The 14,617-nt window shown below is 31.5% G+C and overlaps 7 protein-coding genes across 8 annotated transcripts in view; 4 read left to right on the top strand and 3 right to left on the bottom strand.

Moving 5' to 3' along the window:
- LOC108972111 (probable G-protein coupled receptor CG31760) overlaps nucleotides 1-203 on the top strand; it is a 35,446-nt gene extending 35,243 nt beyond the window's left edge. The window contains exon 13 of the mRNA XM_018938589.1: nucleotides 53-203. Coding sequence (XP_018794134.1) covers nucleotides 53-107 — 55 coding nt within the window. The 3' untranslated portion in view covers nucleotides 108-203. The remainder of the gene's footprint in view (nucleotides 1-52) is intronic.
- On the top strand, nucleotides 122-2,514 carry LOC108972112 (probable G-protein coupled receptor CG31760). Its single transcript, XM_018938590.1, has one exon. The coding sequence runs from the start codon at nucleotides 462-464 to the stop codon at nucleotides 828-830; it is 369 nt and encodes a 122-aa protein (XP_018794135.1). The 5' UTR covers nucleotides 122-461; the 3' UTR covers nucleotides 831-2,514.
- A 4,369-nt stretch (nucleotides 2,515-6,883) lies between these two features.
- On the top strand, nucleotides 6,884-7,981 carry LOC108972120. Its single transcript, XM_018938600.1, has 4 exons — nucleotides 6,884-7,233; nucleotides 7,298-7,379; nucleotides 7,433-7,590; nucleotides 7,685-7,981. The coding sequence occupies exons 1-4, from the start codon at nucleotides 7,231-7,233 to the stop codon at nucleotides 7,871-7,873; spliced, it is 432 nt and encodes a 143-aa protein (XP_018794145.1). The 5' UTR covers nucleotides 6,884-7,230; the 3' UTR covers nucleotides 7,874-7,981.
- Nucleotides 7,915-8,893, bottom strand: LOC108972118. The gene is made up of 3 exons (XM_018938599.1): nucleotides 8,728-8,893; nucleotides 8,421-8,606; nucleotides 7,915-8,330 (listed from the first exon to the last, which is right to left on the bottom strand). The coding sequence occupies exons 1-3, from the start codon at nucleotides 8,777-8,779 to the stop codon at nucleotides 8,104-8,106; spliced, it is 465 nt and encodes a 154-aa protein (XP_018794144.1). The 5' UTR covers nucleotides 8,780-8,893; the 3' UTR covers nucleotides 7,915-8,103.
- A 1,290-nt stretch (nucleotides 8,894-10,183) lies between these two features.
- Nucleotides 10,184-11,302, bottom strand: LOC108972117. Of its 2 annotated transcripts, none has more exons than XM_018938597.1 (5): nucleotides 11,204-11,302; nucleotides 10,957-11,150; nucleotides 10,732-10,885; nucleotides 10,582-10,675; nucleotides 10,184-10,523 (listed from the first exon to the last, which is right to left on the bottom strand). In XM_018938597.1, the coding sequence occupies exons 2-5, from the start codon at nucleotides 11,144-11,146 to the stop codon at nucleotides 10,272-10,274; spliced, it is 690 nt and encodes a 229-aa protein (XP_018794142.1). In that variant the 5' UTR covers nucleotides 11,147-11,150; nucleotides 11,204-11,302; the 3' UTR covers nucleotides 10,184-10,271. The 2 variants fall into 2 exon arrangements, with proteins under 2 accessions (XP_018794142.1, XP_018794143.1); XM_018938598.1 differs by having other exon boundaries at nucleotides 10,957-11,147.
- Nucleotides 11,303-11,617: 315 nt separating this feature from the next.
- On the top strand, nucleotides 11,618-12,938 carry LOC108972137. Its single transcript, XM_018938637.1, has 2 exons — nucleotides 11,618-11,797; nucleotides 11,869-12,938. The coding sequence occupies exons 1-2, from the start codon at nucleotides 11,737-11,739 to the stop codon at nucleotides 12,261-12,263; spliced, it is 456 nt and encodes a 151-aa protein (XP_018794182.1). The 5' UTR covers nucleotides 11,618-11,736; the 3' UTR covers nucleotides 12,264-12,938.
- Nucleotides 12,939-13,095: 157 nt separating this feature from the next.
- LOC108972138 overlaps nucleotides 13,096-14,617 on the bottom strand; it is a 3,849-nt gene continuing 2,327 nt past the window's right edge. Inside the window, exon 3 of the mRNA XM_018938638.1 lies at nucleotides 13,096-13,435. Coding sequence (XP_018794183.1) covers nucleotides 13,233-13,435 — 203 coding nt within the window. The 3' untranslated portion in view covers nucleotides 13,096-13,232. The remainder of the gene's footprint in view (nucleotides 13,436-14,617) is intronic.

The following is a 14,617-nucleotide window of genomic DNA, read 5'->3' as shown; positions in this document are numbered from 1 at the left end:
CCACTGTGCTAATGAAAACAGATTTACAATTTTTGAAATATTTTTTTTCTAGCTTCCCCACCCATTTAACACCATCAAAAGCCCGTACGCATAAGGAGAAAGTTTGACGAGATCAGCGAAGTGTAAAAGATTGCTCAACTGAATTTAATTTTCAACACTCAAACGATAGTCATAGCGGTGAATATTCACCATACTCTACACCTTCCATAACACACCCACCGCCAACGCTCGGTCAAGCCGAGCACGATCTACTTAAACAGTTTGCTTTGCTTTTCGGTCCCGACGCCGATGTCAACACATATTATATATTAGATTCAGATGTTGATGGTGATGACGAAGACACTAGCGGTAGGAGTACGACAGCCAATGTGCATATCGAACAGACGATTGCCGAAATTAATCAGGCCGGTTCACCTTTTGAAACCACCCGCACAACGCCGACAAAAAGTGTGACCAGCTCAATGACAATTTTACCAGAATCACCATCGTTTACTATTAACGAGTCGCATCTACCGCATATACCATCTTCATCTACATCCAGCTCATCCATGTACGCCATACGCACGCCATCACCGATACGGTTTCGTCTCTTGGAATCGCCAAGCTCCGATATCGACGGTATCACGCTTACCGAGATGGTGGAGGTACATTGCCCACCGACGAAAGCACTCGACGTTAGTGTGAATATGGAGCATTTACTGGTTGAAGATCAAAGTGGGGTTGGCGCCACCGATGAGTTTCCGAGTCAAAATAATAATACATCCTGTTCTATGTCATCCACCCTAACAGATAGCAAAACTGTTGATGTACGAACACCGATAGTAGTTTAAGCTTGTGTTAAAAAAACATGTATGTATGTTTGAATGTGGTAACCATGGTATTTAATTGGACCTAAGTTGGTAGTGGCTAAATCCATGTGCTTGAACCCCGACAAGATTAGTTGAAGTGCAGCAAAGCCACAAAGATCACATAGAAAAGTGTAAAACAACAAAGCTAATTGTGGTAAATGAGGCACAAATATCCTACTCGTATCCAGAAGCTTAGCTTCGTAGTTCGTTATTTGTTAGTAATCAGACGTGTAAATGTAATTAGGCTGCGAAATCAAACGTCAAAAAAATTATTACTTTCTACGCTCGAATGATTTACGTATAGCTGAAGAACTTAGGGGTCATTTTACTTAGCAATTTTGTTGGAAATGATTCGTTAGTATAGAACTGTTGCTAGCAAGCAAGTTGTTTCGATGGGATTGGACTATTTGCAGAAGACACCACAGTATTTTTGAAGCTGTGTATACGGCAGCCAATTAGATAGAGTCTTAGGCTCACGTAGTGTGTAAAGCATAGGAAGATACCAAACATCCTAACTAGTGGAAAGGGAAATGTCTTCTTTTATTGGCGGGTTCCACACTTTCCATAATGGATGTTGAACATTTTTGGAAAGACTCTTCCTAACACATTGTTTTTGTCGACGTTTGACTCATCCTTTAGCCTTTTCCATCGAGGGTTGCAACTATGATCATTATGTAAGAAATATATTCAGATCCGTTAAGACGTGTTTAACGAACTGAATTTATAGCGATAATTCTGTTTTGTCGTATTGGTTAGAGATCCTGCTAAGATTTGTGAATTCAGCATTCATTAGCCGGTAATGATATTATAGTAAAATAACTGTGCATTTTAAGAGAAAAGTGTTGTTTTTTTTTAGGGTATAGAATTTAGTATGAGTAAAGAAATGTTGCGATGTATAGAAAAATTGACGTCATAAAACTGTTTAGATTGCCTTAAAAGAGAGTCAAAAAGTTACAAACGTCTTGCTTGTTAGTTCAGAGATACTACCACTTGTCCTCTTTTACCATAAATTGCTTTGTTATCTCTGTTATACTTCGTAATTTACTCTACTCGAATATGTAATCTTAATTTCGTCAAGTTATTTTCGAATAGAAACAGAGGAACTTTTTATAATTCATATTTTTATTAAAATTATTATTTCGAAAGCGATAGACGTCAAGTTACATATGCTGTATTGTTGTTGGTAAAGTGGTGTAAAATACGTTCGAAATTTTTTTTTGAGCATCAGAGTGTGTTATTCTTACGGTTACGGCTGGATTCTAGCGCTTGTACTAACTTTTGTTCATATGTAAATTTATATACGAACATTAAGCCTTTTCTCTGATGTGGAGAAAAAATGCCAAAAATGGCTCTTTACAGTCATTTGAAAGCGTTTATTAATGGCCTACTAAATCTTTCTGTTCCAACAGAACTAACGCAAATTTATACTAGGCTCTGACCAGGGTTGCAATTAAGTAATTTTTTTATACTGAAAATATTAATTAATTAATAATTGGATCCCACAATCCGATTTACAAAATTAAGTAAATAATCCCAAAAATCGGTTTAAAATTTTATTTAATTTGTTACACCCAAATACCAGATTTTCATTGAACTGCACTGGATTGTATGGGAAAAAACAAAGCACAGCTTTGAAAAACATTAAAAAAAAATGTTAAAATGGAATGGTCGGACTAAAAATTTGTTTTATAATTTTTTAATCTCAAATACTGCATTGAATATAAAAAAAAAGTTTTTAAATCCCAAATATCCCTTAAAATAAAAAATAACTTTTAATAGAGTTTACATTTATGGTCTTTCGGGTCTACCATTTTAGTTATCTTTTGAAAAGCAAAGTTTATTTTCAAAATTATTTTCATTTTTAAATATCCACATGGCTTGGCCCTTTATGTTTTATTTATATTTAACTGCTTTTAATACTAATCTTTCAATCAGAAATTTGTAAATCTTTTCTCCTTTATCACTTTTAATTCCACTTTTTTTTAATAAAAAAAAATATTTTTATTTGTGACTTAAATTTTTTATTTAAAAATTTTTTCTAAATTTTAATTCTAAATATTTAAAAAATTAATTTTCAATTTTTATCATTAAATTCAAAAACAAAAATTAAAAGTTAAATTTTAATTCCGAATTATTAACTTAAAATATTTGGATCGAATATCAGATTTTTAGTTCCAATTTCTGGGTTTAAAAATATAATTTTTTATTATTATTCCTAAAATCGGGATAGAAAATTTAATTTTTGGGTTTTAGAATTTAAAATTTGAATACAAAATTAGATTTCTAATTCCAATTGTGGGATTAAAAATTTACTTTTCTATTGTTAATCCCAAAACCGGAAAAAAATTATATTTTTATTCCCAAAAATTGTATCAAATACTACAGATCTTATTTTCAATTCAAAAATTCGCAACCCTGGTCTTCACACGATATTATCGATAAATGCATTTATCGTGACTTTCTGTTATTAATTACTATCTCTTTAAAATTATTCGTTATATTTGTTCTTAGATTGTTATGTGTTTCATAAAAAGTAATGACTGTTCAGATTAATTGTCAGTATACGAGTATACAATATCTTGTATTAAATACATAACTTTTTAAATAATTATTTACCTTCCCAACTAATTTCTTATAAAAATTTAATTGAAGTATTTTGAAAGCCGAACTAAATCAGCTCTATGATAAATTTGTATGCAACGTATGAAATGCAAGTAACTGAAATTACACACATATATATATGTATATATTTTTTTAATTATATTATGTTTATGTATGTGTATATAAAAGATGGCGTTTGCTTAAAATAGTTAATTATGAATGAAGAGTGTAAGCATGTTGGGCAATTTTTTTCACTTCGTTGAAAAAAAAAAACGTAATGCAATAAATAAAAGGTAGAAATATGGAAAATCTTTAGAATGCGTAACAGTATAGAATAAGCTAGTTTGCAAATTTAATATATATTTTCTTTAATTTTTACGATTTTTATCAATACTAAACTTGTCTCAATACTGCACTTTTACTACTTTTCTTTTTTAAAACGCAAGAATTTTAAATTTAACTTTGCATAAAGAAGTTTGAGTATAGTTAATTAAGTAAGATATACCTGTGTCTGCATAAAACATGACATGTGTGTCAAATTAAATTGTTTGTAAATGTAAGCATTTCATGTACGATACCAACTGACTAATAAACTCGAATGAAATGATGAATAAATTGTTAACAGTTTTGAAAAAAAAAATAAATAAAGCAAATAATAATATAAATGGTATAAAGACTTTAAATAAATTATTAGTCCTACCTTAGATGGGTTCTACGTTGCAGCAATTAGTTAATTTGTTGATGGTTATTGTTGTGCGCGAGAATATTCTCGAAAATGCGTAGGGTATGCTTTTGATAGGGTTTGAATCCGCATCCGTTTCCGACTGTCGTGGTGATAAGACAATAATTAATTGGGCTTACATAAAATATTTTACATACTCACATACAGATGCAACAATTTGCATCTGATTTACATTCCTTTCGCTTAATATTTGCAGAATTAGGTTAGTCAAGTGGCACACAACTGAACAAAATGGCGTCGATCACGAAATTTTTCACATTTTACACATAACACAAACTTATATACGTATTCTAACTATAATCTCACAATTTTTCACATTTTACGCATCGAAAACTAATATGCATATTCTAACTATATACTCTATTATATAAATATAATTAACTAACTAAATCTTTTAAATTTACCAAGCATTCTATCACTTTTTTAAATTAATCAAACAAGAGAAATTCAAATACTAATATGCAACACGGACTGCTTTTTCCCGCACTGTGGTGAACAAAGTAGAGAAAGCACGAACCAGCTGTTTTGCAGCAAATGGCTGCCTCTACGAAAGATGGATGTTTGGTAATAATTTATAACCAACCAACAAGAATACATATAATAAGCAAAAACAAAACACTTTCAACATTTTAATGAGCACAAAGCGGAATACTAAAAACATAAACGCACTTATTTGTTGTAAATTAAAAAAAACTCCACATTGTTAATTAGAATGTATGATATTCAGCAGCACTCACTATATCGCAAACCTACTTCCGTGAATTTTCGAATTGCACTTACAATTGCTTGTCATATCACATGACACTTCCGCGCAACTTTAGAGCTTTTCACCGTGCTGTGGTGAATATTTAATGACATCCGTGAATTTTTGACGTGCACTACCCAGCAAGCCACCTATCGGTTAAACTTCCAGCTAAATATTTAACAGCCAAAGCTACCACAGATTTCTGTTAATGTTTCTAAGAGTTCCTTAACCCCCAATTGATAATTGTAACCCAAACTGTTGTGTACATGTGATTGCTCTTCTCTTTCTTAAGGGGTAACATGGGTTTACGGGTTTCAAAAAATCGATTCTTTTATTGTATTGTATTATTAAATTTTACAGCACTTCTAGAATACTGTCATACACATTGATTCGAGTTATAGTTTCGGAGATACAGCCTTGAGAACTTGTGCGCTCGAGGCTAGCTGGGGTAAGAGCGCTATCTTTAAACGCATTTTTCTCGAAACTGTGTTTTTGAAGCCAGTTGGCAAGATTTCTTGAGAACTGTTAAGTCGGTTTTCATGAAATTTTTTACAGATCTTTGAGATATATATGTACATATATATTTAGTATATACAACTATTTGAAAAAAAAAAAAATTTATTGAAATTTAAATTTTTTTGTAAAAATGTCAAAAGTACAATTTTCAGTTTTTTTCCTAGTTCTAATTTTAGGTTTTAACTAACACTCCTTTTTTTCCTTTGTCCTTCCTTTGTCCTTTTTTTTGCACTTTAGATGATCCTGAAAGAGTCTATCCTGCCAAAGCGGGCACATCTTTTATCCAAGAGTTCACTGGAAAATGCGTCGCAATGGCCGAGCTTGAAATATTTTTATCCAAAAAATCTAATAAAATATTTAAAATTTTATATGACAAAAAAATTATAAAAAAAAGCCGTTTTTTAAACGAGAAAACCCATGTAACCCCAAAATCATAATGATTTGCTACACACCTTGGTATATGTATGTATGTCAGTTTCTGTGTCATTTCTTTCAATGTACTGCAGTTTCTGTAACTGTGACTTACTGGGTAAAAACTGTCTGTAAAACTGCCAACACGCCACCAACTTCCGCCCAAATCTAGAGCTTTTCACCGCGCTGTGGTGAATAGTTAATTGCAAAGGGAAATCAGTTCAATAATTCAAAAAGGATTCTCCACTGACGTAAATGTCATCACACAACCAACTTCCGCGCAAATTTACAACTTTTCACCGCGCTGTGGTGAATATTTAATTGCAAAGGGAAATCAGTTCAATAATTCAAAATGGTTTCTTCACTGTCGCAAAAGTATGCAAATTTCAAGTTTTGTGTTAAATTTCTGAAATTAGTGTGTAATTTAGTGAATTTATAGTAAAAGAAATATGAATAGTGTAAGTGAAAGTGTTTACTGTGGCTGTGCGTATACAGAAATAAAAATATGCAGTCATTCCACAAAGGAGCCACAGGCGCAATTTGGTAGCAGCTAACACATAACCTGCAAAAGTGTAGCGGCAATTGGTTCCAGCTAAAAGGTAAGAAATAATTTTGCTTAGTAATCATTATTTACTATTTATCTAACAGATGACTTTATTTGCTTCTTTTGGACATTATTTTGTTGTTGTTGTTGTTGTAGCGACAGAATCCGGGTCCGTACCGGTGACGTTATCTTTTCTATCGCTTTGTGTGTGGGCCTTAAGAAATGTACTCTAACATATTATAATTATAAGGAAATATGCATTCATAAATTAAAAATAACCCGTAAAACAAACCACTTCTATGATAAAGTGCGAAGCGCACAGACAATACTTCAAATTATTCCTACTTGAAAACTAAATCGACATAACTTATAAAAGAAAACTTCGACAGATAAATATTATACACCTAAAATAACTATTTTCAATTATTTCCAATTAAATATTATTAAATTTTTAACAGACAGAATGGCCTGTCCTTCAGCGGGCAAAATTTTTTTTATAAAAATGTGTATCGACTCTTTTTTGCTTATATGAACGCGACTGTCTTGAGAAAGGCATATGCCTTTTATATCTACTAAACACCTTCAAAAGCAGAGAATCTACAGCTATTTCTGTTAAGATATTTCTCGTTTTCTGTTTGTATGCCCTCTGATTATGCCAAATATTTGCTTTTTGTTATTACAACTTGCATGTTAAAAAATAAGTATCATTACCAAAGATTATTGAATCAAAATTCTTATTTTGTTTAATTTAAAACAAATTGTATTCGTGTCTGGCGTGTTTTCGAAGAGGTGCTAAGAGTAGCACAATAATATAGCTCAAATAATGGTAAATTGCAGCACACTCCATAAATATAAAATTATTGCGTTGATTAAATATTGTGCTTTTATAGGAACAGGAAATATTGGATGAAGAATTTCGCTGCTACATGCGTGTAGCACGTTCACTCGAAGTTACATTGAAGCGACCCAAAGGTAGCGTAGTTCAAATAGGTTTCAAAAAAGTCATGATTTTATTTCAAATGCAGATCTCGAGTGTTGTAAGCAACTGTTGAAAAATTGTGAACGGCTTAATGGCGTAGACAATGTTATGGTTAAAAAAAATACAAATGTTTTTATGAAATACTTGTTGAAAGTGATTAATTGGACAAGTGTGCATCAGCCACTACAGCTGTATGACAAATGGGTAAATACAAATGTAAAATGTGTTGCATATATCTAATAACGCGTTTGAATTGTTTTTAAATTCCCTAAAATACTTTTTTTCAATTACTCAATAGTATCAAGGTTCAAAAACTGAAGTTAAATTGTGGCTTCAGGATAACAAATCATATATGGCTGTTAAAGAAATGCCAAACGGTGCGCTCGCTATATACTGTGCCGTTGCGAATTCACCAAGTGCCGGTTGGCAAGACGGCGCATTAAAAATTATGAAAGATTCTAAAGATCCAGATGCAGAAGAAATTTGAAGTTCTATTGTTGTATGTTTTATTATGTATACATTGTAGTGTATGTGTAAAAAATTTTTGTACGTGAAATATATTTTTTTACAATTTGAACTTAAAGCGAAATGCTTACATTAAGGCACTTAAGTTTACGGACGATTACATAATAGTGGTCATAATTATAAAAAGAAAACTAATATATTAATAAAATGGACGGAATGTTTATTCGAGACAGTTTTCGTTTGATTCGTTGCCTAATTCACAAGCTTCTTGCATGACAGCGCTAATATGGCAATAATTGCTATAGCGAAACACTTTTTTGATAAATTAATGCTTGAGGCGGCATTGCAGCTATCATTAGAGCAATAACATTCTTCCCAATAGACGCCATTTTCATAAACACCCCAGTTGCAGACACCAGTCACGCCTGTATCCGATACTGAGGCGCAGCGCCTAATTACTTGACGCCAACGGCCATCCCCTACATAAAAATTATTATGTTAAATAAGTAGCTTATTACACAAAAAAAAAAAAAAATAAAAAAAATAACTAAAAAATATATAGAACTTACAGATGAAACCTTTAGGACCTTGTTGTACCACCTTCATGCAAAACGAACCGGGCATATGTGATTCATCACTGTTACATTCGATGGGAATATGTTCCGTCCGGTTAAATGGTTTATAAGCACCACAACTATCGTAACCTTTGCGATCCTGATCGGAGGAGCATTGGTAACACCGTATAGCAAGCGAACCTTAAATCATTTTATAATGTTTACACATTCATGTATAATTATTAATAAGCCATTTAAGCCACACCCAAGCCATACTTTAAAGTATGATTGTAAAGTGCATATCAGCAAGATTATAACTTACCGACGGTACATAGTGATAACACAATCACTACATAATTCACAATGTTGCGCATTTTAAATAGGAATTTAAGAACTTGAAACAGAATTTGTTTTAATAATTCTACATAAAATATAAACAAGCTACATAAAAACAAATAATTTTGCTAACAAATTTGACATACACGAAGTACAGGGTCTCCAAATATCAAAATATATTTTGACCGAGCGTTGCCAGCAAGTCTTTATGTATACAATTTCCATTTACACATGTCAAAAAAATGATTAATGCAACTATATAAAAAAAATGTTATTCAAATTCCTTCATATTGATTAGTTTCCAGCTCTGAAGTAATTGTTCGAGAAATTATCGGTATTTTTTCTTTTGTGTGAAATAGTAGTTAGCAAGATTTCATATTCATATCGCACCGTGAATGTTAAGCAGTGGAAAAAGAAGAATGTTTAAAAATTGGCCGAACAAAAAGGAGAATTCTTTAAGCAAGAGTAATTGGTAAGTTTCCCATTCTGTATACTTGAATTTGTTTAAAAATATCATGATTATTTATTTTTCAGGTGGTCCTTTTTAGTATCTAGGATAGCAAACGATTTCATCCCTACTAGCAATTGTGCTAGAGTATGTGATAAAAATATATAAGGCATTATGTTACCACAAATAGGATTTGATCGCATTGTTTTTTCAGGTATCTGGCTTCGAGAGATTTACAACGCCATATTGACTCCTGCTGCCGTATTAGCAAGCAGCAAGCAGAGGAATAGTGTCCGAGGTGTATAAGAGAATTGAAAAATGAAATTCAAGAGAAGACAGAACACACGTCGTTTGAGATATCTCATCACTTTCGAACACAATGGAATTTTCCAAACTGCTTCGGGGCTATCGATGGCAAACACATAGCTATCAAAGCTCCACCAAAATGAATATAATTATACCTAGTTAATATTTTTTTTTTTTTTAAATGCTTTTATTTTAGGGATTACATTCTACTGCGTTGATGTGATGCCAATTATAAATTCACATATTTGGTTGTTGGAGCTTATGGAAGTGAAGGATAGATAGTTCAATATTATGAAGAATACTTAATCATACATAATGATTGCTAGCAATTTCCTGCCGACGGCTGTATCGATGGCAAAAAAGTATCACATTTCATTGTGGGAGATGACGCATTTCCACTGTGTAAACGTATACTAAAACCTTACAGCAGCAAAAACATTTCCACAGAGGAACAAATTTGCAATTATCGTTTAAGTAGAGCAAGACGATGCATTGCAAACGCGTTTAGAATTTTGAGTGCAAAATGCCCTTGCCTCAGAAAGGTATTATTTTGCCATCCGTATCAGGCATGCTCGATTGTTTCAGCATGTTGCCTGCTACATTTCCAATATGTATATTTATAAAAACAATAATTACTATTTATTTTATGTATACCATGTATATACATATCTTCTTAATAAAAACAAGCTTGATGTTTCCAAATTTCGTGTTTATTTATTTTATAACTAATCATAAGATAAGTGTGTATAAAAAGATGTTTGTTTCTGTTCCTTATTCTATTTTTTTGATTTAAATTCTTTCACTTTCTGTAACAGCATACTGTTAAATTCCATACACATATCATCAGCAATTGACTGTGGAAGCTTATTCAACAACCAGTCAAAACAAGCAAGGACTTGTGCATATGGGGAGTTGTTCTTTCCTGCTACTAATTCTTCTGGCTTCTTTAAAATGTTGTTGAATTGACTCCATGTCTCGTCATTTTGGTGTCCGCTAAACGACCGATTACTTGTGGTGGGTGTTGGACTCTGCAAAATAAACAAAAAATAAAACATTTCCATTTACATGTACACTATATACACTTACATAATCAAATTGCGGAATAATTAACTCCTCCGCATTAGCTCTATTTATGGCGGACGATGAATCTAAATCTTCAAATGTTGGACTTGTGAAAGTTCTACGAAAACACAACAGAAATTCGTGAAATTTTAAACTAAAATTTAATATACTTACTTTCTTGATACATCTGGCAAAAATGCCATTTCTTCAGCAAACTCCCAATCAATAGTTTCTCGACGAGCGCTACCCCTTTTGTGCTTGCGGGCCACTTTGACGTGATAGCGATAGCTCTCCCGTAAGCTAATCCATCCAACTTTGCACTCATTAACTAAATAAACATAAAAACTAAATTAAAGTTAAGAGATTCATAAAATAAAACTTTAATTTATAAATACTTACCACTTTTGCCAAGCGAATTGCTTATGTGGACCCAGGCCTGCTCCAAAGCATTTTTATTCGAATGCATAACGTTTTTTGTGTCCCATATTCGGGGCCACTCTTGCACTTCTTTAATTAGTTTTCGTTTTTCACTTGTTGTGAAATTTCTTATTCTCTTTTGCCGCTTTGTTGCAGGTATTAAGACTTCCATTCTTCTAAGCGTTAAACAAAATAATATAAAAAAATTTAAATAAAATCATAAACTTACTTATTCTTCCCGCCCAATTTTCTTCAGAAATCCAGAAATTATTAATTTGATTTTCCTTCAAGAAACAATTGTTGATTTAATGTTTCTTTGCAAAACCAGTGTTGCCTATCCACAATTTATAAAATAAAAGTAGTAAATATACTTACTGAATTTCTTGGGAGCTGAATGTTGCCACAAGAAAATTTAACACCAGAAAACTTCTTCAGACTTTCTTTAGTGTTTTTTTGTTTTTTTGTATGGAGAAGCAAACACTCTTGAGAGCTGGAAACTACTCTTATAGAAGAAAAATATCTTTTCCATCACTTTTAATATATTCATTTTTTCGTGTTAACGAATGCGTTAAAGTATGCAGAATAGTGTTAAAGTATTTTTTCACTTTACATACATCCGGCATCACCACCGAAGGTGTCAATTTTTAATCATCAAGCCATCGTGTATTTTGGGTGGGGACGCTTTTCCCATATTTTGTTTGTTAGTAATTAAACTGCATTTATAGATTCGTACAAAAGTTTCTTATTATTCAATATAGTACAATGAGTAATTTCCAATCAGCAATTTATGTTGGCATATTTCTATGTTGCCTAGTACAACTGGGTAAGTAAATATAATTGAAAATTACACACATAAAATCAAAATGACGCACCCATTCATAAAAATTGTTTTAGGCTTTGCCATTAAATGCTGGGACTGCCGCTCAGACAACGATCCAAAATGTGGAAATCCATTCGACAATAGTTCACTGGTTATTACTGATTGTGCACAGGAGCCTGAATTGCAACACTTACCTGGCGTACGACCGACAATGTGTCGTAAAATTCGTCAAAAAATGCACGGCGAATGGCGCTATTTCCGTAGCTGTGCTTACATGGGAGAACCTGGCATTGAAGGTGATGAGCGTTATTGTCTGATGCGCACAGGAAGCTACAATATTTTTATGGAATACTGCACATGCAATAGTAAAGATGGTTGTAATATTGCCAGTCTACTTAGTGGGAACAAAATTGCAATAACGCTCAGTACAATATTAGTTGGTGCAATTGCTTGGACATTACGCCTTTAAAAAAATGTGACTACACTCCATATCATTTATAACTAAAATGTGCCTTTTATAAGTGATTTATTAATCGAATATGCATACTTGTATGTAACTTAGTACAATTAAGTATTGTTAAGACAAATACTTAACATTTTAAACATGTCCGTCCAATACGATATACATATATATTAGATTAACTTAAAAAAGTAATAAACACAAAAGACTAAGAAAACGAAATTCTTACTTTGCCGAGTTCGTATATGAAAACATTAAGCATTCCAAAAAACATTTATTGTAATCAATAAAACCAAAATCAATTTATTTATATTGACAAATTGAAATTAACAACACTGTGTTTGTTTACTAGTTTTGACAAGTAGTAATAAATAAAAAATTAAAGATCGTTGGTCCCATGACTTTTCGGTAGCGTGATGAACTTTTTTAGATTTTTTAAATCGGTTTGATATAGTAATCAGCTGACATACAAATTAAACGATTAAGATCGCGGTCTTATATGAAATTATTTTATTTTGTCATATCTTCATTAGAGAGGTTTTAATTAAGTACTAAAACTACAATCGCAAAGTGCAACTCTTCGACTCTTTAAAAAATAAAAAATATACACCGCTTTTGGAAAATATTTTTACTGAAACTACTTTTATTAAACCCTTTTAATACATTTTGTATAAATTATTAAAATATCAATTTTTTAATACCATCAGCTCTCTAAATGCTTAGTTTTGTAAATGTGTTAAGTGTAACATATTTTGCTAGATAGTAACAGAGCACAAAATAATTTTATTTGTTTAATTTTACAAATTATTGATAAATTACAATATTTACATAGTTAGAGACTGGCAATTTTTATGTATGTAAGTATGTACATATTGGGTATTTTTCTATATTTTGACATAATTAATATAATACAATTTGCAAATATACTTCCAAGAGGTTACAGTTGATTGTCTCTAACAATATTTAACAAAATATAATTTACATTAAAAATTGCATAGCGATCAAGCTAATTAGCGTCGCCAAGCTGATCGCCACGAAACCAGCTGAGGAAGCATTACAGAGATCACCCTTGCAAATGTGACAACTTTGTACTTCGCGACTGTGGGAGACTGTGCAAACATCAGGCTTCTGACCTACTACCTCAAAGTGGCAGTCACGTGACACTATTATGCCAGCCTTGTCTGTAAAAAAGGAGGAAAATAAATAATATTTGTTTTTTATTGATAGTTTTTTTTTATATTATTTTTATGCTTTAATATTATATACTTTAAATGGTAATATCTGTTTATGCATTTTTTAATGTTTTTGATATTGTGATATTTCTAATTTTAATGTATTTAATAACGGTGCATATACTTTAATTTCAAATTGTATGAGTCATATTCTGTAGGTATTTTATGCATTTCATTCGCGAATGAAAACAACTTTTCTTCTTTTCTTTGGCAACAATAAAAGGTGGAATTTGTAATCAAAACAAAATAAAAATGCAAAACATATGTTGCATTCGTTGTGGTTAGACGTTACAATTGTAGAAATTTCATATTGTTAACGTTAAAATTTTAAATTTTATTATTTTTTTTAATTTAATGTGTTTTAGAATATGCGTCAGTGGAGCTTTGAAGGAGATGCTAACTTCCTGTAAGAAAGTTATCTTTGGTATAGAAAACGTTTGTAAGATTAAAATCAGAAAATTTTGCATTTAAATGATTGTTGCTGTTTTCACGGTTATCCCTTATGGAAAATAAGTAGCCGTAATCGACCGAATTTAATAGAAAATAAACCGTTTGGTATACGAGGAGAATAATATATATTAAATTAAGAGCTAAATATTGATTGGAATTTGTACATTTTTCCGTGCAGAAATATGTCCATAGCTTTGTTTTTGGCTCATTATATCGGGTCTCTAGTAAAAAATATTGACGGGATAATATCCCAGCGAAGTGTTCTTTTAATGAATTGATCATTTTATTGCATTATTCTCTTTCTCTTTTTTTTCGTATATTATATAATTTTTATAAATTTTATGCGTGAAATTTGAAAATTTCTGATAACAATCATAATTAATGCTCAAGAGCAGTCTAGTTTGTGCGATGTACATACATATAAATATATTTTAAATTGAAAACTCAAAGCCAAATACAAGGTTTGCTGGTATTGAAAATAAAGCAAGACATTAATTTGGATTGTACGTGTGTTAATAATGGAAAGTGGGGTTATTATTGAAGTTGACGATATTCAAATATTTTTGCGAATTTTTAGATTATGTTTGCATACTTCAACTTTTGTATTTTGACAAAGTGTTTTGAATGTAAGGTGATTTAGTTGTTGTATATTAACAACTAGTGCTAAAAAATTAAGATTTA

This window comes from Bactrocera latifrons, unplaced genomic scaffold (genome assembly GCF_001853355.1).
Source record: "Bactrocera latifrons isolate USDA-ARS-PBARC rearing strain unplaced genomic scaffold, ASM185335v1 scaffold_38, whole genome shotgun sequence".
Classification (NCBI taxonomy): domain Eukaryota; kingdom Metazoa; phylum Arthropoda; class Insecta; order Diptera; family Tephritidae; genus Bactrocera; species Bactrocera latifrons.
Note: the sequence above shows the minus strand (reverse complement) of the source record. Positions and strands in the feature narration are given on the sequence as shown.